At 52.4% G+C, this 25,112-nt stretch overlaps 1 protein-coding gene across 2 annotated transcripts in view; it reads right to left on the bottom strand.

Annotated features, from left to right (window-relative positions):
• Nucleotides 1-12,514, bottom strand: part of UBE2O (ubiquitin conjugating enzyme E2 O) — a 58,320-nt gene extending 45,806 nt beyond the window's left edge. For both annotated transcript variants that reach the window (XM_044247369.1, XM_044247370.1), the window contains exon 1: nucleotides 12,091-12,514. In XM_044247369.1, coding sequence (XP_044103304.1) covers nucleotides 12,091-12,489 — 399 coding nt within the window. In that variant the 5' untranslated portion in view covers nucleotides 12,490-12,514. The remainder of the gene's footprint in view (nucleotides 1-12,090) is intronic.
• Between the last annotated feature and the right edge of the window lie 12,598 nt (nucleotides 12,515-25,112).

The following is a 25,112-nucleotide window of genomic DNA, read 5'->3' as shown; positions in this document are numbered from 1 at the left end:
GGGGGCCTGGGGCGGCGGTGCAGCCTGGGGAGCGAGCGTGTGCGTGGGCAGCACAGACCGCAGGCTCTGGCCCTCGCTGGCCGGCCGGCCTCACGGCTCTGGGCGGGTTACAGGCCTTCTCCAGGTTGCAGGCTCTCCCTCTCTTAAATGGGGACACAGGCTGCTCTAGGGAAGACGTAAGATGATAATGCAAAGCATGTGTTATACCGCCTGGCACACAGCAGGAATCCGCTGATGTGGATGGATAAAAAATAGCAAATTTCAATCATTTTCCTCTTGGACCGGCTGCACTACACTCATAACAATTCCTGTATTTTCCTCCTAGAAGACATGAAAGCCCATGGAAGTCTCAGCAGCGACTGGGTATTAATGCCAGTCTGCAGGCCATGGGGGGCGGAGGGAAGCAGGTCTTTCTAACAGGAACACTATGATCTGAAACCTGGTTATTAGGGGCACTTAATGTCCCTTCCCTCCTGTCACCCCCTCTTTGGATCATTTCTGGCATTAACACTGCTACCAGAAGACGAAGGCAGAGGGGAGACGAAAACCTCAAACCAGGGACACCTAATAAAACTGGGGGGGGCACACACACACAGAACCTACTGACATCAGTGGGGTTTCTGAAGGACCCACAGGTCAGTCCCAGCCAGTGAACTGGCCTCCCGGGAGCTCGTAAGACATGCAGGCCCACCCCAGCTCTTTTGCAAGAGCCCCAGATGGCGCCACACACACTGGCCTTTCAAAGTTCGGGTCTGGATTCCACGCCCCTGTGCTCTCCCCACCCTCCTGCTGCCCCTGATGAGCAGTGTTGAGTCGAGGGTGCCCGACTCCTTCGGAGAAGCGGGCCGGGCATATGCACGCCAACTCCAGGCTGTGGGCAGGACGCCCCCCACGCAGCGCGGTGGCCAGCAGAGCACCAGGCCTCGAGCGTGTGCCCTGCTGCCGTGCAGCTGGGGCGGCCCCGTCTCCAGCGGAGGGGCCTCGCACCCAAGACGCCGGCATCTCCACTCCCGAGCTCACACGTGTGAACGAACGCGCGTCTGGCCAGTGCTTCCACCTGGGTGGTCAGAGCTGCTCCTCGTGAGAGCCTCGAGCGATGGGCGTGACCCCCATTTCAGAATCTGAGAAACTGAGGCTCAGAGAGACCGAGTGCTTCCACCAAGGTCTTAAAGCTCCTATGGACACAAACGTGGACGGCTCCTAAAGGCTGGACTGGTGTTTTTCTTCCAGATCATTCAGAGCTTGCTCTGAGGACGGGAAGGAAAGCCAGAATGGCACCTACCAGGGGGCCTTTTCACCGGCTTCACGAGACACAGCCTGAGCTCCCCTCCCAGCCCAGGCTCCCGGAGAGCCTGCGGCTCCATTTCTGCTAGGGTTTAGCCCCAGACACAGCTACATTTGGGCCACAGCTGACACTGGCTCTGACCAGCTTTACCCTTGCCTACTGGGCTCCTACTCTACCTGGAGAGCTTCACGATGGAAGTTGCTGGAACAGTCAACTACTGTTGATAAATCTGCCCTCCTAGTGTCTGGACGCCCACGTGTCTCAGTCCTGGAGCAGTTACTCCCGGTGCTCTCAGAAGAGCCCAACTTGGGCAATAAGCGACACAGTCAACTTACCTAGAACCCTAAGGGGAAGTGTCAGCCAGCCAGGTGCCCACACGGCTCTGCACCCGCCACAAAATGCCTGGGCAAAGGCGCAGAACACTCTCTGGGGGCGAGTTAACTCCAACACCTCCCATGAAACTACACGTGAGCCATTCAGAATATAAGCTTTCACCGAACGGAAGGACACACTGTCTCGGTTTCTCAAGAAGCTTCCAAGCCAGGGAGAGAGAACTCACGTGTGTCATGTAAGTGCCGTGGGGCGTGAGAGGCAGAGAAGAGCGACAGGGTGGGGGGAGCCCATGAGACGCAGGCTACGCGAGGGGCAGGAGACCGCGCACGCAGTGTGGGCGAGGAGCCTCAAGTGACAGGCTAGGGCAAGTCAGGAGGCTGGGTCCGGACACAGTCCAAGCGGTCTTCTGGAAGGTCAGCCGGTGGCGCCGCGCGCTGGGCTGAAGGAGGGCCCAGAGGCAGCGAGACCGGGAGAGGTCAGCCCAGGCACGAGACCGTCGGAGAGCGAGCCCGTGCCGCGGGACGGAAATGCAGAGGATGTGAGAGGCATTCTGAACAAAGATCTGATGACAAAACAGAACGGGAGCCGGGAGTCGGGAGCCAAAGGCACAGGCAACAAAGGAAGAGAAAAACCGGACTCATGGAAATCCACAGAACAGGAGAGAACACCCGCAAATCGTATGGCTGACACGGGACTGATGTCCAGCATAGAGACCGCGCCTACAGCTCAGCAACAACCACCCCGGAGCAGCCCGGTTCAGAACTGGGCGAAGGACTTAAACATTTCTTTTCTTTTTTTTTAAGATTTTATTTATTTATTTGACGGGGGGGCGGGCAGCGAGAGAGGGAACACAAGCAGGGGCAGTGGGAGAGGGGGAAGCAGGCTTCCCACCAAGCAGGGAGCCTGACGCGGGGCTCGATCCCAGGACTCCAGGTTCATGACCTGAGCCGAAGGCAGACGCTTAATGACTGAGCCACCCAAGCGCCCCTAGGACTTAAATATTTCTCCAAAGCAGGTATTTAAACTACGAAGCAGCACATGAAAAGATGCCCAATATCACCAGTCATTAAGGAAACACAAATCAAGACCACGGGGAGATACGACCTCACACCCATTAGGATGACTACCACGAAAAAGTCAGGAAATAACACATGTCGGCCAGAATGTGGAGAAAGCGGGATCCCTGCACACTGCTGGGGGGGACGGGCATAGGGTGCAGCTGCTGTGGAAAAGAGAATGGCAGTTTTTCAAATAAAAGAAAGAATACATTTACCATATGATCCAGCAAGTCCACTTCTGGGGATATACCCAAGAGAACTGCAAGTAGGATCTCGAAGAGATCTTGTACCCCACGGTCACAAGCTGGGTCGTACACGACAGCTGAGACGGGACAGCTCCCCAAGTGTCCAGACGGAAGGATATGCCAGAAGCTGTACATACAGCTTTTGGCCTTTAAAACGAGGGACTTTCTGTCCTATACTACCGCATGGATGAACCTTAAGGCTGTCACATTAAAGGAAGTAATATGTCACATGAGAAAGGAGAATGGTGGTGGCCAGCGGCTGGCGTGGGGGAGTCGGGGCACTACTGTTCAGCGGGCATCAAGGTTCAGTTTTACAAGACGACAAGCGGTCTGGGGACAGGGGACGGGGGTGGCTGCCGTCACGAGCATGTTACCACCGCAGAGCCGCACGCTTGCATCAGCATGCGGGCCTGAGATCCTACATGTAAAACGATCCTAAATATTCCGAATTTCAGAAGATGCGAGCTTAAGTACTTAGAGGCGTCTGCCATCGTGCCTGCTTCTAACTTTGTAAATGGCTCGGGAGAAGATGTATTTACACACGCTCACACGTACGGGGAAAGCACAGATGACAGAATGCTAACCGCTGACTCACGATGGTTGGTAATCAGTACTCACCGGCCCTGTCTTTCAACTTCTCTGTATGTGTGAAGATTTTTCATGATCCAAAGTTGGAAAAAAGACTTTTTTAAATGCCACGCATCTGGGGGTGGGAAGGACAGTTACGCTCATCAGACTTCACAGCCAGAAGGTCCTCAGCTGGGAGAGGACAGGAGGGTGCTGTCAGGCCAGGGGCGGGGACGTGGTGCGGGTGGAAGCCACCGGACTGGCAGCGGCCACGCCGGTGAACCACAGCGCTGAGACAGGACAGCAAGGCGGTGAGGGGAGCGGGAACATCATGCGGGAAGAAGTCTCACGGAGAGAAGAGGAAAGAGACTAAAGGCTAAGGAGGAAAATTCACAGGACTCTGGTCTAAGGAACCCAGCGAAGGAAGTTTCTGGTACGAGGTCAGGACTGACCACAATCAACAAAGGACAAGGACAAGGGAAAGGTGGGTAAAGCAGAAACCGGGAATGCACCAGCCCTCTGTGACCTTCAGGAGAGCCCCTGGCACCAGTGGGGAGAGTGGCCAGGGAGACGCTAAGGGGCTGGTGGGTTGTGAGGAAATGGGGCAGACACCCCTGGCGACCAGCAGAGGACAGGGGTGCCCCCAAGCAAGCTGCGTGTAGGGAGAGTCGCTCTTTCTTCCTGGGCTTGAGGATATCATCAACCTTCAGCGCCCTAAGCTCCCTTAAGTAATTAAACAAGCAGAGCAGACGAACAAGGGGATGCTTTCAGCACGGAGTAGGAGTACGTCTGCTCCCGACGCTTCCGGAAGCCACGCAAGACACAGAAGTGTGTGTCTGCTTCTTCCCACCTGCACCTACGAGGGCCAGCAAGTTGTCCTGCGAACACGCCAGTCACAACGGCGTCACCGACCATCACCACAGCAGCAGCTCCCACAAAAAAGGATCAAAATTCAAGAAGGGGGAAGGGCCTCCTCAGAGCTGCGGAGTGGGCAAGGCTCTCGCTTGCAGGATGCAAATGAAGAACGCTCTTTTTAAGACTGCAGGAAATCTCTCCTGCTAGCTGGGGGCTTTCATTTCATTACTGGATAGGATTGACGACTTATTCTTTCTTTTTCCTTTTTTTTTTTTTTTTTTCCTGAAAGCACCACTCAGTACCTTAAATTTGAAGATTTTTAAATTGCCATAGCTAGAATGAATCTTCACCAGATACAGCTTTGTTACTGATTTAAGCCAAAAGTGATCTAGTCTTATTCCTTTGATCCAACTACAAAAAATTTAATATGTCAGTCTTGGAATACACAAAGCCCCCGACCAGTCAACCAGCTTTGACCCCAAAAGGCCATTCATTCCAGTACATACCATCATGCTGAATACTTCTGGACAGTGAGTGTATCATTTGCCTTAATGTTAATTTTATTTTTTAAGAGGATTTTACTTAGGGGCGCTCAGGGGGCTCAGTTGTTAAGCGTCTGCCTTCGGCTCAGGTTGTGATCCCAGGGTCCTGGGATTGAGCCCCTCATTGGGCTCTCTGCTCTGAGGGAAGCAGGCTCCTCCCACTCCCACTGTTGTGTTCCCTCTCTCGCTGGGTCTCTCTCTGTCAAATAAATAAATAAATACAATCTTAAAAAAAAGATTTTATTTATTTGAGAGTGGGCAAGCAAGCGTAAGCGTGTAAGCACAGGGAGGGAGAGAGGGAGAGGGAGAAGCAGATTCCCCACCGAGTAGGGAGCCCCAAAGGACCCGGGGATCATGACCTGAACCTAAGGCACATGCCTAACTGACTGAGCCACCCACGTGCCCCTGCAAAATGTTTAAATGGAATACTTGTTTTCCCAATCCTGCTTCAGAAGAACAGAGTATATCAAGTGTAGGCAGAACTGACCAAAGGACCCATCCAACTCGGTGAGCCCCAGACTGAAGGCAGGCCATCACCCCTTAGCCTCAGAGCGCAGCTGAAAAGCAAAACGAGGGCAAACAGCCTTGGAGTACGTGAGTTCAGAGGACTACCCCCTAACATGATTCAATTTTATTCTGAACTACAAAAATTTCCAAAGAAAGCGTTCTGCTGCTCCCTGTCTGCAACCACAGATAATATGTCAGGGGGTTCCTAATACGGCCCCCGAGGCCGGCAGAAATGTCAGACACAGGAGCGGTTCTGACCGCGCGCCCTGCTCACTGGAGCCTCGAGCGCTGGAAAGCGCGACCCTCTGTGGCCTGGCGCCGGGCCACTGGGCAGGTGGGGCCGCGGAAGGAGCTGCAGCTAAACACATCCAAATCCTAGTAGCTGGAAGTGAGAGCATCTTGTAAATGAAAAGGCACATTTCCCTCTTTCGAGCATCCATTTGAATCAGCACACCCTCCCTCCCCCACGCAGAAGCAGACTAAGCTCTGGGCAGGGAAACGGAAAACTGCCGGCAGTCACACTGGCTCAGCAGCAGAGATCAGTCCTCCCTGCTAGAACTCCAGGATGGCTCTTAAAAGAGATGGCCCCACAGCCAACTCCGAGGGGACCACCAGGGGCAGCTGAAACCGCGCCTGGGCCCAGCACTGTTGTGATGGAGATTCAGGTCACACACTACAACCACGCCCCTCTCGCAAAACCCTGGCCCCACGGAGGTTCTACTGGACAACATGAGGCCTGGGGATCAAGAAGTAAAAAAGCAAAATTTCTCTAGATGGAACAGGAAAATTTAAAAAAAAAGAAAGAAAGAAAGAAAAGCAGGGCTAACAATTTAGTGGGGATGGGGAGGGCACAAAAGGGCCTTTCATGTCCTACAACAAAACCAAGGTGGAGAGCACAGTCAAGTTCGGGGCAACTAAAGGGGAAGGAACGGAGTGGCACTCAGCCTCTCTCCCAAGAGTCCTTCAGAACCTGTCTCATGACTCAGCATTCCCAGTGGGAGGGTGACAACAGCAGCAAGAGAGGGGACAGGTCTTTAGGGGCAGGAGGTGAAGCGGGATTTCCTAATACTGACCGGTTCTGAGACAACACCGACCCAGTTCCTCGGGCTTTGGGGGGGTGGGTTGAGAGGGGGGATGAACCAGAGCTGGAACGAGTCACGCTTACAGAGACTGCTTTCATTCAACATCTAGGGGCACTCACAGGTTCTCTAGAAATAAAATGCACTTTTTGACCATTACTTTGAGAATGAGTGCGGGGCCATAGAATGAAAGGTGCAGAACAGAAGCTCACGGCCATTGGCCCGCTCCCCTGCCGGCTCCCCAGTGTGATTTCCCTCTCTCCTCCCACCCATGCCGACACCCTGCTCCTTCCTCTCTCCTCACCTGTGGTTACAACCTCTCCTAGTAAGACTTTCAAGTGTTTGAAGACTGGATGATTAATGCCAGGCACAGGGTCTGTGACTCATGTTTAATCAGGGTGCTTGATACAGTAATGATCTATGAATCCTGAACTTAAACATTCTCAGGTGAGAGCAAACTATATCTACTTCAACCTGTAGTCAGGTTCCTCCACTTATTAGCAGTACGACATTGGACAAGTGCTCCTCCTCTGAGATACACGGGTAACAGTAGCACCTAATTCACAGGGTTGCTCGGAGCACCGAGTAACACACGTAAAGCATCAGTGCCCGGCACACAGTAACACTACATAATGCTTGTCCTTATTACTGTTATTATTTTAAAACACAAAAGCAATACTCTACCATCCTTGTAATTCATTCTTTTGGAAATTTCAAAAGATGTCTTCCAAATTCTGGAAAATATATACACATATATATTCATTCCACGTCCCCCTCTACCCCAGAGGTTAGTGGACTTTGGCAGGTGTTTCTTTTCCTTTTTCTTTCTTTCTTTCTTTCTTTTTTTTTTTTTTTAAAGATTTTATTCATTCATCTGACAAGAGATCACAAGTAGGCAGAGAGGCAGGCAGAGAGAGGGGGGAAAGCAGGCTCCCCGCTGAGCAGGACCCTGAAATCATGACCCGAGCCGAGGGCAGAGGCTTTAACCCACTGAGCCACCCAGGCACCCCAAGATAGGTGTTTCTTTAAACGCGTATAAGTAACAGAGGGGGGAAGTTCACGAGTGTTTCTAGAAGAGGCTCAATAAGAAGTCGTATCTATAATCTACCAGGTCATAAGCAACAACGTGATCGATCAGGAGGACTCCTCCAGCACTGAAACTAAGTCCTCTGGGGCACCTTAGGCCTCTGGAGACACAGCACTCTGTGATGCACAGAAGTGATGTCCCGAAGGGGTGGGGCTGGCTCCGTGAGATGGACATCGGGATGGGGACTGCCAACAGCCCAGCGGCCGTACCACCCACCTTCGCTTCTGCTTCAGGCTCGTTCTAGGGGCTAGAAAAGACAGACCTTGCCTTTTATCGCGGAAAGAAATGAGGCAGTGACTAGGCCAAGGTCATTCAGAGTAGGTGACGGTTGGGAAGAGCACCCAAGGCTTCTGGCTTCCAATCACAGGACACAAACACACGTCCCGCATCTGGTGAAAGTGCCCTTGAGCGAAGGGGCAAGTCAGATGGAGACGCCTTCAAGGCACTGAGTCCCCAGAGTTAGAAGGAGGAACCAAAGGACAAAGAATAAAATCACACAACAGCTGTGTGAGCCTGCAAGTGCTGTGATCCTATCTGAATAAAATGCAATTAGATGCACTCAGTTCTGCATCTTGGTTAACCTTACATAACTCCTTCCTATTACATCACTAAGAACAATGGTTTTTAATGGGCCCACACCTGGACAAGCGAGGCAAGCACCCTTCACTTCACATGCTATGATGCCTTAGCTGAAGAGTTTTCCCCAAGGAAATGCTGGCTTGAGTAGAAGCCAAAAATAAACCGAAAAGCCCATTCCTAAGGGACCTGTCATGAGGGATGCTACACACACACACACAGCCTTAAAAAAGCAGAGTGACCCAGACATAGCTTTGATTTAGAGACATTAAACCTCAAATCAGGAGTGGCTCTGGATGTTGCGGCAATTTGAAGCAAAAGACCGTGCACACGATGGGAAAACTAAAGCATAAACAGGAAGCCCCCGAACTTGGACTGACAGACAGTCTGTTCTCTTCTGAACAGGGGCCATTCTGTCCAACCATGACAGGTGGAGACCGGAAGGACCCACCATGTCTAGCCAGTGCTCAAGAAGGCAAAGAGTATGCTGGCGTTTGGCTTTATTCACACAAAATGCTACTCAAGGATGGCCACTGATGGGGAAGGGGCAAGTCTCATAGAAGATCTGCGGCCAAATGGGAAAAGTCGCACGTGGGTAGGTCAGCTGCCACGCTGAAGGGGACAAAAGATTGAGGAAAGGAAGGAACACAAGGCATGTGCTTGTTTTAAGTCCTAAAAAAGCTTAACTGTGGCTGCTGGAAGCCTTGGGAACTGGACCATAAATTCTGCAGTTTCAAGGGAAGAGCTACTTTTTTTCTCTCTTTCTTTCTTTTTAAGATTTTATTTATTTGACAGAGAGAGAGCTAGAGAATGAGTACAAGTAGGGGGAGCAGCAGGCAGAGGGAGAAGCAGGCTCCCAACTGAGCAGGGAGCCTGCTGCACTCGATCCCAGGACCCAGCGATGCGATCATAACCTGAGCCACACAGGGGCCCCTACTTATTTTACTTCTGTTGATAATTTTCACCGAAGTGGCCAGGAGAGGGTAGACCTATTGGCCAGCCTCTTCATCTCTCTTTATGAATTCGTTCATTAAAAACTTGAGACTAGTATTAGGCCTTTACTCATTGCCTAACAAATTAACCTGAAAACTACAAAGACAGTCCACAGCCTACTAAACACTCTACATTAAAAGGGTACTATTTAAAAAAAAAAAATCCAAGAGGTGGCAGCTTTAAAAAGAATTATGTTTCTCGATATTGTCACCACATTATACTATTCAGTAACTGGGTTCTCAAATCTCATAACCAAATTAGTGATGGAGAATCAGAACCTAAATGCTCAGCCTTGGTCTAGTGGCCTTTCCTTTACCGCACACTGTCACCTCCTTGGATTTATAAGGGGTGAGAGGTGGGAAGAAAAAAAATCTTCCTACCACTTCCTAAACTGCAAGGTCCCACTCAGCACCCTAGTTGGGGTCATCTATGCCTAGGATTCAGGGTGACCCACAGCTACCTATCAGGTATACAGCCCCAAACATACTCTTTTTTTTTTTTAAGATTTATTTATTTGACAGAGAGAGAGAGATCATAAGTAGACAGAGAGGCAGGCAGAGAGAGAGGAGGAAGCAGGCTCCCCGCTAAGCAGAGAGCCCGAAGACTCTGGGCTCAATCCCAGGACCCTGAGATCATGACTTGAGTCGAGGACAGAGGCCCAACCCACTGAGCTACCCAGGCGCCCCCCAAACTTACTCTTAATTCCTAAAAGGATTGGGTCTTGCCATCCACACATGGACACTACATGCCACTACTTCCTAGAGTTCCTACGCCCCTTAGCCTTCCCTAAGCTCAGAAGCTACAGACACTCCAGTGGCAAAGAAAACAGCGGCAGTGGAGCCACAAGAGAGTTCAACAAATTCAAAGCAAATCACAAGAGGGCAGCTTTCAAACATGTTCACACTGGTGCCTTACGATTACTTTCTATTTAATTCCTAGACAAGTATTTTAAGTCAAACTTGGGATAAGTACACACGGTGGCAGGAGGCAGACTTAGAACGTAACTGTAAACAAAGTTAACCCCCAAAGTCAAGATGAACAGGAACAACTGATAAACATGGCAGCTCCCGGCAGTGGAGCGGGGCTGGCCTGCTGAGTCCCAGGGCAGGGAGGCCATGACACAGGGAAATGAGTTGCATTCTAAAAGTCACCAACCTTTGGAGAAGATGGTTAGGGAAAAACATTTTTCAAAAACCCACAGAAAGACATAAGCAGCCGTTCGTTAGTCCAGACAATGCAGAAACACTATATAAAGAGCAAAAATCTTCTCCTTCAAATGTAATGACACTGGTGGTAATTTTTAACAAGCATTCCGCTATAAAAAGTACGATTTTCCACATACTTTTGCACATGAACTTGTAATCTTTCCTGAGTCAGAGCAGCTAATGCCTGATTTGCATTTTTCTGAGGGGAAGCCAGGGGTCCTGTATGCAGATTTCTCTGTCTGTGGATGCCTGCACACTGGCAAGGAGAAAGGCCCTGCTGGGTGCGCCTGGGTGGTTCAGTGGGTTAAAGCCTCTGCCTTCATCTCAGGTCATGATCTCAGGGTCCTGGGACCGAGCCCTGCATCGGGCTCTCTGCTCAGCAGAGAGCCTGCTTCCCCCTCTCTCTCTCTGCCTGCTTGTGATCCTTCTCTATCTGTGTCAAATACATAAAAATCTTAAAAGAAAAGAAAGACCCTGCTGGTATCAAGTCACTTCTGCCGCTAAGAAGTAGATCACAGGCTCTTCTTGGGAATGGGTCCTTTCCCCTGCCAAGAGTCATTACCACAGAACCCCTTTGTAGCATGGTAAGGAGCCCTATTCCTATATGGCCTTTGTCTCCCAGTGTGTGAGAAACCCAGATTAACTTCTCAAGTGCCCTCCCCTGAAATCAGACCTGTCAACAGCCCAGGCCTGATTCCTGCTTAGAAATGTTTTTCTCAAGGGGCAAAGGAGAAGCAGACGAAGAAGGGGTGAGAGATACAGGGGTGTGTGCCTGCGAGTGTGAATCACTGATAGGAATTCGCACTCAGGAAAACAAGACAGAAGCAGCAGCCACCAAACCAACCCCGGTTCAAGGTTTTAGGTTTAAGATGATAAACCCCTTTGTCTACAGGACTGCAATATTCACCAGCCTTACCCCAATACCTTAAAGGAGTCTGATGTTTGCATGACAGCCTCAGGTCAGGAAAAAACCTTGGGTTTCCCAATGGGTGGCTGGTCTCCATCCATGGTTCCATAGTCATTTTTTTTTTTTCTTCAAGAAGTCCCACTGCACTTGGGAGTCCTCGGTCCCAGTCGCAGCTGTCCCATCTCCCCCACCCTGTACTATTAATATCAGGGCTCTGATTGTTAATGATTTTACTCACAAAGTTCCCTGCAGCAATTAAAACGAGGCAACAAGGTAAAAAAAAAAGGGGGGGTGGTGGGAGGAGGGTGGGTTTCTTTACCCATAATAACGCATTCTGCCATCTAGGGAACTTCTTGGGTTTTTATACTGCCCGAGATTTCCCCTCCTATCTTTGTTTTGGAACGCCCACAGCCCTGCCCCGCACGGACCCGGCCCGGCCTTCCTTTCTGGATGCACAATGCAGTGTGTAGCTCCTCGGGGGTCAGCAAAACGCCGCACTGGTGTCAGGCCGAGCGTGCCTCAGCGCCCAAGGAGTTCCCCACCGTAGTGGGTCCACGTACAGGATCTCGAGGCCGACACCCCGGCACCGCAAGGCTCGGGCGTCCCTTCGCGTGGGGAAGCCCGGGGCCCGGTGGCCCGCGGCTGGTGCAATGACTTTGCACCGGGGCGTCCCCTCCGCGGAGGCTCGTCCTCCCGCCTCGGCCCACTGCAGTTGCACCATTCCGGCCAGCGCCACGCGCGCCTCCCCTCCCCGGCCTAGGGCTCCCGCAGCAACTCCGTCCCTGCGTCGGCCCCCGGCCCCCGGCCCCCGACCCCCTGTCCCCGGCCCGGCCCGGCCCGGCCCGCCGCACCTTGGTCTCCTTCACGTGCTGCTTGACGCCCTCCGGGTACCACTGGACGCGCACGTAGCCGCGGCGCAGCGGGCTGGCCCGGCCCTCCTCGTGGCCCGCGCCCCCCGCCTCGGAGCAGCCCGAGCTCCCGCGGCCCTCCTCCTCGCCCTCCGAGTCCGAGTCCTCGCCGTGGATGAGGCGCACCAGCCCGAAGTGCACCGAGCCGCGGTAACGGCCCGACACCAGGTCGTGAGAGAACAGCAGCCGCTGCGAGCCGGCTTCGGGGCCGGAGTCCGAGGACGGCCCGGAGGCCGAGTCCGGGGCGGGCGCCGCGGCGGGGGCCGCGTCCGGGGTCGGGGGCGCGTCCGGGGCCTGGACAGGAGCCGGAGCTGCGGGCGCGGGCGCTGCGGGATCCGCCATAACTGCTCTGCGCGAGTCTCGGGCGGCGGCGGCGGCGCTGCTGGCGGTGGCGGCGGCGGCGGCGGTGGCGGCGGCGGCGAACGCGGCACGGGGAGGCGGGGCCAGCAGGCGCGGGGGCGGGGCCGCGGCGCGCTGACGTGGCCCTGCGTGCCGCCGTCGTCAGGGAACCGAGATGCGGTTGCTAGGAGCTCCTGCCTCGTCGCTAGGGGACGCTGGAGATGCTGCCGGGGGCGGGGGAAGAGTGGACGCCGGGAGGGAGGGGCGGGGCCGGAGGGGGTACAAGTTAGGGGAGCAGGACTGGGTGGGGGACCCGGGAAGAGGAAGCGCAGTGGGCAAGAGGGAAAGGGGAGTGGCCGAGGTGGGGCGGAGGATGGTCCCGAGACTGTCAACAACCTTTAATGAGCCTCCTCGGCGTCTCCAGCCCAGTCCTACGCGCTGGGAGGGGTGGGGAAGAGCCGGACACCGTTCCTGTCCTCTAGGTGTTTACAGCCTAGCCGGAGAGACGACACATATGCATATTAAATAGCTAAAGCCAACTCCAGGGCAGCTTGTAAGCAAAGCTATAAAAGATTTAGAGAGCGAGCCTATCTGGAGTGTATTGTATTAAGAAATTACACACAAAGTTTGGAAGGTCATGACCCCGAAGGATCAGAAAGATAAGCAAGCATTAGTGGCCTCTCTGGTTTGGGTTTCAGAGGGCCTCAGAGCTCCATGAGGCTTAGTATACATGGCGAGAGGTGGGATAGTGAGGTAGTTAGGGGTGGGGGCCGTGGATTCCAATCCTTGCTGCTGCCACTTAACTAATCTTATAAAGGCAGGTAAGCTGGTAAACTTCTTTTCACCTGAATTTTCTCATCGGTAGAAGAGGGGTGGTAATACCCAACACGTCGCTTCCGGCAACTGAGAGAAACAAAGGAAACAGAACCGTGCCTGACGTAGTTCCCTCCGTGAAGCTTAACCATTGCTGGAACATTTCAACCCTCCTTCCTAGACCAAAATTCTAGACAGGCAGAACTGTTAAACTTACGGTTTGCTCCATATTGCCATTTTAAAATATAAAAAGTAATTATACTAATGTGTCCCTTAAGTAAGTTCCAAAAGATTTAGATAACATTCTCAGAGGACAGATTCATAATGGGTTGTTAGAAGGAAATTAAGAATACTCAGGCGATGGCCCTCATCTTTCTCAGTCAAAATCATTTTTTTCCACATTTTTCTGTAAGACCATCAAAGATACACTGGTAGGATGGTTCAATATTACAATATTGGGTTCTTTTTAAAAGGCGGGATCCCATTCTTTGAGTAGTTTACGGACTGCCAAGGCTACAGACGACACTCCTGGAAAAGTCTCAAGAACATACATGAAGCACGCGTGGCAGGCTGAGTATATGATGGGTCCTGAGCCAAGCACCTCAAGGATCTTGATGTAATATTGGGGTTGGGGTGGTTGTCAATGCATCCAGATCTTAGAAAGCTCACATGCTAAGGTATAGAAAAAACAGTGGCTAAATGAGCTGAAAGGGAATTAGGATACAATTTCGGGGCAAAGCTTGGCTTACAAACCACAGCCTTTCCATCCCAGACCACTGTGCAGAGTGGCCATCTGGAGTCACCACTGGGAGGACTCCGTTCCCCACTCCGTCCCCCATAAAGACCTGGCAGGCTGAACAGCAATCATGTAGTAGCTTCAGTTCCACTTACCCTGCCCCTGTCTCCTTGGCCCCATAACCTAACACCTCTAATTGACCGGGTACTGTGCCAGACACATTCACATATATTATCTTATTACCACAATTGTTGATACAGGTGTACGTTTTTGTTCTGGGGGAGTTTTTTAGTTTGTTTGTTTTTTTGCTCTTTTGTTTTTAAGTAACCTCTAGGCCCTACTTGGGGCTTGAACTCATGACCCCAAGATCAAGAGTTGGAGGCTACACTCACTGAGCCAGCCAAGCGCCCCGGATATAGGTGTGCGTAGTAACCCCATTTTATCAATGAGGAAACAGGATCCAGGAATTCAGCGTCTAAGGTCACAACATAGTAACATGCAGGGCCAAGTTGGAATCCAGTTTTCCTGACTCCAAGTGCAGGGGCTTTTCTAGTTCCTCTGTCTAGCAAGGGTTGGGGGAGGGGGCAAGCAAGTGGGGTGAAGGGGCAGGGCAATGCGGGCTCCAAATCCTTGATGTCAAAAATCTAGTGAGTTTTGGGCGCCTGGGTGGCTCAGTGGGTTAAGCCGCTGCCTTCGGCTCAGGTCATGATCTCAGGGTCCTGGGATCGAGTCCCGCATCGGGCTCTCTGCTCAGCAGGGAGCCTGCTTCCTCCTCTCTCTCTCTCTGCCTGCCTCTCTGCCTACTTGTGATCTCTCTCTGTCAAATAAATAAATAAAATCTTTAAAAAAAAAAAAAATCTAGTGAGTTTTGCACTCTACACCAGCTTATGCCTGTGTTCATTTTAATATAAAAAGATTGTCCTTCTTCCCTAATCATTGAGTAAAATTGGCTCTCCAGGAAGACGTGCCATGTTTATTCTCCGGCTTCTTGTAATAATGGCTAATAATAGCTCCCAGTCATTTTGCTGTAACTTAATACCAGGTACTATACTAAGTGTTTTGCATAGATTATCCACCTCTACATAGATTAGTCCTCGGTGAGAGAGCAAGCATGAGCCCCCCTTCTGTGAAGCACCGCTCTGCTGCCTGCCCTCCCCCAGGAAACTGCTAGGTTGTAGGTAAGATCCCTTGGTTTCAAATGCTGATCTCTCCCTCACTAACTAACCCCCTTTTGAGCACGTGGGTCATATCCTAGGTATGCGTGTCAGCCCAGTGCCTAGTACAGCGCCTGGCACAGTCCTAGTGCTCAGTGATGTGCCGTATCAGGGGTTGTCAAAGGCCTGAGATTCCTGTCCCTCCGGCTGGTCCATTTCCCACCCTCCCCCTATGTACCCAAGGAGCTGCCTCACACTATCTCTCAGCCCTTTTGTCGCCCCAGTTTGAGCTGCATCAGAGTCCTTCTAGAAGAGGGTCAGTATATTCCTCCTCTACATTCCCTCTCCTCACTCAGGTCTAAGATGCTCCAGTCAAAGTTGGAGGCTTTTTTTTTTTTTTTAAGATTTTATTTATTTATTTGACAGAGATCACAAGTAGGCAGAGAGAGAGGAAGGGAAGCAGGCTCCCCACTGAGCAGAGAGCCCGATATGGGGCTGGATCCCAGGACCCTGAGATCATGACCTGAGCTGAAGGCAGAGGCTTTAACCCACTGAGCCACCCAGGCGCCCCAAAGTTGGGGGCTTGACTCCTCCCCAGTCCCCGAGCCCCCAACCACAGTCTGCATGGCCAAGCTGGTAAGTGCGGTGAGCTGGGATGGGAGCATTGGCCTAGTTCTTATTTTCATAATTGCCAAATGAAAACAAACAAACAACAAAGAAATCCCCTTCATTCCCCAGTGGAGAAACCCCCAACACCCATCCCTCTTTGGAGGATAGAGATTCTTCTCAGGGGAATTTTGCTTATTTACAAATATGCCTGCAAGAAACTGAGCTGGTCTGGCCACTCCCTTTGCTAAGGGGCTGGCAGGGTGCAGGAGGCAACCGGGCTGGCAGCAGCATGAGCTGATCTCTGGGAAGCAGGCCCTGTCTTATCACTATCTCAAACAGCCACTGGGTTAAGAAGTATGCACTTCCCACTGGCCCATGCGGAGCCTCAGCCTGCTTGGCCTCTCTAAGCTTCCCCCTCCGAGAGACTCCAGATGGGCCCAAAGAACTCCTTCTACCCTGGAGTGCGTATTTGGAGGCTCTAGGGTGCCTTCAGCACCCGGATCTCAGGCTAGGAAGGTGGAGTGGGAGGGGAGCTCCCCTGGGGACCCGTCCCACACCCCCATCGCTAGCCTAGCTGGAGAAATGCCCATGCCTGCGGCTCCAGCCGGCAACTGCTCAAGAATCATGGGCTTTTGGAATCAAAGGGGTCCTTCTTGCCCCTGGAGCCTTACCCCTTTTTGTGTGGATGCCCTGGAAGGTCTGTGAGATTTGCCCAAGTTCACCCTGCAGTACAGTCAGGATTGGGGCCCAGAGGGGCTGGCCCTGAGCCATTCTCACTCCCGACTCAGGAATGGTTGCAGTCCATGGGGCACACTACTTTGTGCTGGAGGCACCAAACAGTTGAGCAATAAGTGAGAGCACAGGTTTGGCAGGTGCACCCTGTTTCCCCCCTTTCTTCAGCTACTGGGGTCAAGGACAGCACCTCCACTGAACCAGCTTGAAGGACAATGGGGGCTGCGGTCACTCCACCATCCACCCTCTTCACCACCAAGTCCCAGATCGCCAGCACCAACTCATGGGTACCTCCTGGATGACCAGCCAGATGTCCCAAACCCATTTCCCCTAAACCCATGCCTTCTCCCAAACTTCTCTTCCAAGTGGATTGCAGCGTCACTTACCTGGGTACCAAGTAGCCACCAAGGGTTAACCCTTGATCTGAAGCTCCACAGGCAATCAAAGCCCAGGTCATGGCCCCTCTACCCTCTTTCCAGGCTTCACCCCAGGTCCAGAGCATCTCCCCTGGGGGCTGCTCCACGGGGAGGTAGGGTGGCACCTTGGTGTGGTGGCTAGGAGTGGGATTCCAGAATCCATGGACTTGGGTTTGAGAGGCCTGTGATGCCACCAACTCATTCTGTGACCTTGGACAAGCTATTTCACTCTCTGAGACTCAGCTTTCTTTCTGTGAAATAAGAGTTACAATAGTACCTACTTCTCAGGGCTGTTGGCAGTATAACTGGCGTGGTCAGTGGACGGTGGTTTGCGTCTTAAGGCCTGTTCAGTTAGCGCGGACTGATACACGTTACCTGCTGGTATGTGTTCATCCCCATCTCCTGAGTGCGCCGCGACTGTAGCCTCCTTCCTCTACTCCTGCCGCCTACCCATCCACCACCTTGCTCCCAGGGACACTGAAAATGCAAACAGGATTCTCCAACTTCTTGGCTTCCCATCTTTCTGTGGCTCTCCTGGTCCAGCAGAGAATGACACAGGTAGCCCTTCTAAACTCGGTCCCCTCCACCTACCTCTAACCCTGTCTTCCAGTTCTACACCCTGCACACATGTGCCATGCTCCAGCCCCGGCTGCGCCCCTCAGGACCCCAGTTTTTACTGCCTGGTGCCTTTTCCCTTGCTCACCATCTGCCAGGAAGTTTCAACCCCTGTTTTTACCAAAAGAATTCCTTTTCATCTCACAAAACCCAGATCGGGCCTTCTTATCCATGACATCCTCCAAGCACCTCGTTCCCTGATGATTCTCCCCACTTACCTGGTAAGACCTGTGTGGCTGTATTGATTCCCCTCTTCATCTCTGTACCCCAGCATCCAGCACAGGTCTGACCCATAGCGCGGGCTCCAAAGATTTTTGTTGAGTGAACAAAACCAGCAAGCCAAACTTTCCCGACGGTTCGAAATGTGTCAGCAAGGCTCCGGGACACCTCTGTCTTTCCTCAAGTCTGTTGCTCTCCATGTTTGCTAGATATGGGGAGGAACATACACATATGCCACACACACACACACACACACACACACACACGCACACACACACTTGCTCTCTCCTCAGTTTTCAGCCTCTAGGTCTATACTGTCTGTTGTGGCAACCCCTAACCACATGTAGCCCTTGAGCCCTTAAAATGTGGCTCGTCTGAATTGACATGTGTTGGAAGTGTAAAATATACACTGAATTTTGGAGACTTGTTTGGGGGGGTAGAATCTAAAATAATCTTCTTAATTTTATAATGATTACTTGTTGAAGTGTCAATACTTTATATGTATTAGGTTAAATGAAATATATTATTAAAATCAAGTTTACCTGCTTTCTTTTGGATCTTTTTCATGTGGCTACTATAAAATTGAAAATCACATTATGGAGCTCACATGACCTCTGTGTTGGCCTGCCCGGCTCCAGATGCTCGGGGAGCCGTAGGTCCCTTCTTTCTCCAGGAGGTGGCGATCCCTCCCTGCCTTTGACATCTTCCTTCCAGAAAAGTCTAGAAGGTTCCTGAGGAAACAGCCTGTGTCATCTTTCAGATATCAAACCCCAAATAAGGATGGGGCTCTGCTCAACCATGCACCGAAGCCAACCTATTTATGCAAATGAGGCTTCAAAATAAATCCATAGGAAGTCAAGAAGCTAAATGCCATGCTACTACTCAACAGAAGAATCAAGACCTAGTTGATAGACACCTGATCTGGGCGGGGAGGGGCACATGGCCCCACTTTCAACCTGATCTCTGTTTTCCAGAGGTTTATAAAGCCCGAGGGGTGGGGTGGGGGGCGCCTGGGTGGCTCAGTGGATTAAGCCTCTGCTTTCGGCTCAGGTCATGATCTCAGGGTCCTGGGATCGAGCCCCATGTCGGGCTCTCTGCTCAGCAGGGAGCCTGCTTCCCTCTCTCTCTGCCTGCTGCTCTGCCTACTTGTGATTTCTCTCTCTGTCAAGTAAGTAAATAAAAATCTTACGAAAAGTAAATAAAGCCTGTCAGGGAGATGGGCATCAGTGGACACACTGTGTGCACAGCCCGAGTCTACCTTCCGATCCTAGGAATCCTTCCCCCAGCTGCCAGGCACTGGCTGCTGAAACTGAAGGCTTTGGTACCTTTTCAGGGATTGCCCTTGGCTGCAAAAAGGTGCCTCACCCGTCCAATGACTGTCCTTAAGGAGGAGCAAAGCCCAGCCCTCTCACCTCCATTCAGGATCCCTCGAAAGGGGCACTCCAGCTTCAGAGCTTCTCCTGGGATCAGCTGAGGTCTCCACCGGAACTAGGTCTTCACGGTTAAATGCCCTCTGCCCGCCTCTGCTGACCTTGCTCCCTGATGGCACTTCCGGTAGGTGTCTTCACGCAAATCTGAGCCTCTAAGTCTATTTCCTGGGGAGTCTGACCCATAAGCATTGGTGCCGAGTGTGGTGGGAGGAAACAGACTCTAAAGTGGGTTCTAGAGCCTGCTCACTTGCCTGTTAATGAGGATCCCCACCGTGGTGGGAGGTGTAGTATTCTGGGTCCTAGCACACGACAGTGGTGCAATCATTACAACTTTGGTGGACAGTGACCTAGTAGAAGGAACTGTGGGTGGGGGAAGTGAACAGTGAGTGTCAGGCACCTGCCACGTATGGGAGAGCAGTCCTTATAAGGACGATGGGACCTCATGACTATTGCTGGAGGCGGTCGCCCTGGAGAAAAACAGCGAAAAGCTGTGGGTGTTGGGTCACCAATCGAAGGCTCAGTATTTTTTTTTTTTTAAAGATTTTATTTATTTATTTGACAGAGAGAAATTACAAGTAGATGGAGAGGCAGGCAGAGAGAGAGAGAGAGGGAAGCAGGCTCTCTGCTTAGCAGAGAGCCCGATGCGGGACTCGATCCCAGGACCCTGAGATCATGACCTGAGCCGAAGGCAGCGGCTTAACCCACTGAGCCACCCAGGCGCCCCTGAAGGCTCAGTATTAAAGCCGGAGGGTCTCGGGGTGCCTGAGTGGCTCTGTGGTTTAAGCCTCTGCATTTGGATCAGGTCATGATCTCAGGGTCCTAGGATCAAGCCCTGCATCAGGCTCTTTGCTCAGCGGGGAGCCTGCTTCCCCCTCTCTCTCTGCATGCCTCTCTGCCTACTTGTGATCTCTATCTGTCAAATAAATAAATAAACTCTTGGGGGGGGGGGAGCCAGAGGGTCTTCTTGGCAGTATGTAGTGAAGCTCACCTCCTGAAGTTAGGGAACAGAGAAAACTAGAGAAGCAGCTTCCAGACTTACTTAATAAGGGCAACAGGCCCCTAGAGGAGGTTGAATTCCCAGCCTTAGTGAGCCAGCTATACCAAGGAGGACCCTCACTGGGAAGAGGGGGGACTCTGAGACAACTGGGGAAATCTGGGTCTCTAGACTCAAAAATCTCAAAGTGCCAGGTTCCCCTTGAGCCTTCTGGACCCTCATAGCCGTGGCCCCCTCTTAAGTGACCCCCTCCTGCCTGGCACAGGTTAGTGCTTTCTCCTTGCCTGAAGATGGAACTCCTCCCTGTGAGACAGACGCTAACCCTCCCCCGACCGGAGGATCTACTCCAGCTCCTCTCTCTGTCCCAGATCAATGACTTGGTCTAAATCACAACTCAACTCGGTTGGTAGCTCTCCGGGCCACTGAAAGGGAGAAAAAAGTTGTCCCCGGAAGGGGCTGCAGGTCCCAGCCAATGTTGCTGACAGGAGCTGGGAGAATGTGGGACTGCAGTCAAGGGTACTGGGTCAGGAGAGGCAGAACATTAAGTTGGGCAAGGCGAGAGTGTTGTTCTGGGAACACTTTTCCCTGCCGCAAGATTTATCTCCCTGGCAAGGCCCCCGGAAGTCGGTGCTAGCTCTCTGCTGGGGCAGCTCTTGGCAGCTTGATGAAAATGATCCCAAGCTCCCACCCCTTGGCTGGCAGGACTGCCCTCTGCTCCGCTCAGGAAGCTTGTCTCTACCAAGGTCAATGCAGGACAGAAGGTCTGCCCCCTGCCGTGGGCTGGGCGTCTCTGCAGGGCTTCCTGGCTCCTGAGCTCCCACCACAGGGGCTGAGGCCTCTGTGGCAACCCCATCACGGGCATCATCGTGGCTGCCCTCTCCCTCTGCCCAGGGCTGCTTCCCCTGCCCTCCGACCCCGACAGGGGCTGCTGCTGAGAGCGCCCCCTCCTGCACGCAGTCCTCCATCCCAGTTTGTGTTTCCTGGGGAACCTGCTTATAACAGGTGAAGGTTGAAAAGGTAAATACAATTAGGCGAAAGGTGCTCAGAGCCAGGTGTGCAGGGCAGACCTTAGGGCCGGGGAAGGAGCTGATAGAAAGAAACCACCCTCAAAACCACCAAACACTGGGGCGCCTGGGTGGCTCAGTCGTTAAGCTCTGCCTTCAGCTGGGGTCATGATCCTGGGGTCCTGGGATCGAGCCCGCATCGGGCTCCCTGGTCAGCGGGGAGCCTGCTTCTCCCTCTCCCACTCCCCCTGCTTGTGTTCCCTCTCTCACTGTCTCTCCCTCTCTGCCAAATGAATAAATAAAATCATAAAACAACAACAAAAAGCCCACCAAAAACTGGTCACACAGACACCGTTAGGGAGAGCTGCCTTCCCTGCCTGTTACGGCCTTTCCGCGGCTCTGCATGGAAAGCTGGGGTCTCAGAAACGTCATCAGAGTGTCTCTGGGCCCGGTCTCTCAGGGCACCCACCTCTCAGTCTCCCCCAGGTCAGCTCCCCTGGGCCCTGCCGTGGGAACCAGGCAGTTGTCACACTGAGGGACGGAGGGAGGTCCTGGGCCCGGGTGGGTGCTCACGGCCACACGGGGCCAGGCTCCGCAGGTTATCAGAGTTGTTACGGCGCTGGGGGCGGGGGAGTGGGGGCGGGAGGAATACCGTGGGGGATGCAGGATGTCGTCTCCAGGCCCCAGACATGCCAATGGGTCAGCGTATCTTTAACAGACAGCCTCTGCCCTGTGACCTCTGTTCTGTCACTAAGAGTCGGCTCCCCTGCATCTGGCCTCCCTCCCCACCCCCTCTCTCCTGAAGGACTTAAAGGCCACCAGGGGCCTCCTTGTTAAGAGCATCTGAGACCTTTTCTCCTTTTTGTCTGCGTTTGACACTGCTGACCCCCATCCCTTGGATTCTGGGAAATGTCTTGAGTCTCACCTTTCAAAATCCTGCTAATGTCTCCTTCCCCCCACCACCGCCCTGAAGAGCAGACATCCCTCAGCTTTCCAGTAGCACCAGGAAGCTCCTCTCAACACTCTTCCTACACCGAGACCTCTGTTGTCTACTTGATCATGAGGACGGCCACCTCCGTGCCTGTGATCCTTGCTGGTGTGATACGGACTCAGCTGGGTCAGAGGTGAGGCTGTGCGGGGACAGGTGGGGAGTTTGGTAACACGGGCCTCTGGTTGGGGGGGGGGGGGCAGATCACTGTGTGCCTTGCATAACCTGGCTCCAAACCCATAGAATGTTCTGGAGCCCTGAAGCAGAGCCAAGCCACAGCCCATGGTTCGCTTGGGACCAAAGAGCCTTGTGGGAGAGAACTGGAACCCAGCCCACAGCTGTCATTCAGACGTGCGTGCACCTGTCTGGTGGACTGGGAGGCCAGAACGGAGGAAGTGAGGGTAGCACCCCTAAGGGGAGCGGTGCTGGGAGAAGCAGTGTGGTTTGGAGGCCAACGGGCAGAAGCAGAGCTGGGGAGCAGTGGTTATGACAGGACCCTCTCCAGGGAGCTGGTTCTGGAAGGAGAAGACTGGCATGAAAAGGAAAACTGTATCAGTAGGGGGTCTCACATGAAGCACCCCGAGCCAATGGTCCCCACGCGGGACATTGGATTGCACAGACTATACATCAGATACACAGCTCATCTGTGGTTCTGCCTGTGATGTGTCCCCTGTGATGCCTCTCAGATAGATGGCACTCTTCTCTTGACCCCTGAGTCTGGACAGAGCCTCAGAACCTGCCAGTGGGGGTGGTGTTTCAAGGGCCAGGGGCGCAGGACGCTCTGAGATGAGTCTGTGCCTCTGAGGGCAGTGCATTTCTCCCCAGGGGCCCCTGGTGGGACCCATATTGTTCCAGCTTCATGGGACATCCAGCCTGGGGTGGAGGTTGGGGCTCTTGGTTTGGTTTACGTGTTAGTGCTCTGCCAAAGACTGCAATTGCAAAAGGGTACAAGGTTTGAACGCCCGCTCTGTGCACATGGCTAGCCGGGCATACTCTTTCCCCACAAGGAAGACCAATAAGATACCAAATTACAGCTCCGAGAATGCGCACTTTCTCAAAACAAAAAACAAAAAACAAAAAAAAAACTCCACACCAAAGTGGGGCTCGAACTCATGACCCAGAAATCAAGAGTCACATGCTCTACTGACTGAGCCAGCCAGATGCCCCTATAAACTTCTTTTCTAATTTGAATAGGGTTGACATATAATGTTGCATTAGTGTGAGGTGGAAATCAGAATTTTGGATAGGGGCGCCTGGGTGGCTCGGTGGGTTAAGCTGCTGCCTTCGGCTCGGGTCATGATCTCGGGGTCCTGGGATCGAGTCCCGCGTCGGGCTCTCTGCTCAGCGGGGAGCCTGCTTCCCTCTCTCTCTCTCTATCTCTCTCTACCAGCCTCTCCATCTACTTGTGATTTCTCTCTGTCAAATAAATAAATAAAATCTTTAAAAAAAAAAAAAAAGAATTTTGGATAAACAATTTTTTAGTAAAAGTATGTCCCAAATATCACATGGGATAGAGTTATACTTAAAAAATTACTTGTGGGGGTGCCTGGGTGGCTCAGTGGGTTGAGCCGCTGCCTTCGGCTCAGGTCATGATCCCAGGGTCCTGGGATGCAGTCCCACATCGGGCTCTCTGCTCAGCAGGGAGCCTGCTTCCCTCTCTCTCTCTCTGCCTCTCTGTCTACTTGTGATCTCTGTCTGTCAAATAAACAAATAAAATCTTTAAATAAATAAATAAATAAATAAAATCTTAAAAAAAAATAAAATTACTGGGGCATCTGGGTGGCTCAGTGAGTTAAGCCTCTGCCTTCAGCTCAAGGCATGATCCCAGGGTCCTGGGATCGAGCCCCGCAGCGGGCTCTCTGCTCAGCAGGGAGCCTGCTTCCCCCTCTCTCTGTCTGCCTCTCTGCCTACTTGTGATCTCTCTCTGTCGAGTAAATAAATAAAATTTTAAATAAATAAATAAATAAAATTACTTCTGGGGCACCTGTTTGGCTCAGTCTGCAGATCGTTGTAGCTCTTGATCTCAGGGTGGTGAGTTTGAGCCCCACGTTGGGTGCAAGAGATTACTTAAAAATCAAATCTTTTTTTTTTTTTTTTTTAAGATTTTATTTATTTATTTGACAGAGAGAGATCACAAGCAGGCAGAGAGACAGGCGGGGCGGGGGCGGTGAAGCAGGCTCCCCTCGGATCAGGGAGCCCGATGCCGGGCTCCAGCACAGGATACTGGGATCATGACCCGAGCTGAAGGCAGAGGCTTAACTACTGAGCCGCCCAGGTGCCCCTTAAAAATAAAATCTTAAAAAAGGTTGTTTACCGGGACGCCTGGGTGGCTCAGTTGGTTGAGCAGCGGCCTTCGGCTCAGGTCATGATCCCGGCGTCCTGGGATCGAGTCCCACATGGGGCTCCTTGCTCGGCAGGGAGCCTGCTTCTCCCTCTGCCTCAGCCTGCCTCTCTGTCAGCCTGTGCTCTCCCTCTCTCTCTCTGATAAATAAAATCTTTAAAAAAAAAAAAAAAAGGTTGTCTACCTAAAATTTGAATTTCAATGGGGCTTCCTGCATTTTTATTTGCTAAGTAAGGCAACCTCATTCAGTAGGTCCATCTCCTGAGGCTACTCCACAGGCCAGATGAATTTGATGACAGCCCCTGGGGGAGTGTGCTCTGGAGCCAGGACCCAGTTAGCTTCAGAAATGCTTTAGCAGATTATCACTCAGCAAGGCTGGGACTAGAAACACATGAAGTCACTCTCCATCTTGGTGTTTGACATTTTTTTTCCGAGGAGTGTATTTTTGGGGCACCTGGGTGGGCTCAATCCGTTAAACATCTGACTCTTGGTTTTGGTTCAGGTTGCTGGGTCATGACCTGGGCCAAAACCAGGCTCCCTGCTCAGCAGGAGTTTGCTTGTCTCCCTTTCTCTCT

The sequence above is a fragment of the Neovison vison genome, chromosome 5, assembly GCF_020171115.1.
Source record: "Neovison vison isolate M4711 chromosome 5, ASM_NN_V1, whole genome shotgun sequence".
In the NCBI taxonomy this organism is placed as follows: Eukaryota; Metazoa; Chordata; class Mammalia; order Carnivora; family Mustelidae; genus Neogale; species Neogale vison.
The sequence above is the reverse complement of the archived record's forward strand: the minus strand, read 5'-3'. Positions and strand labels throughout refer to the sequence as shown.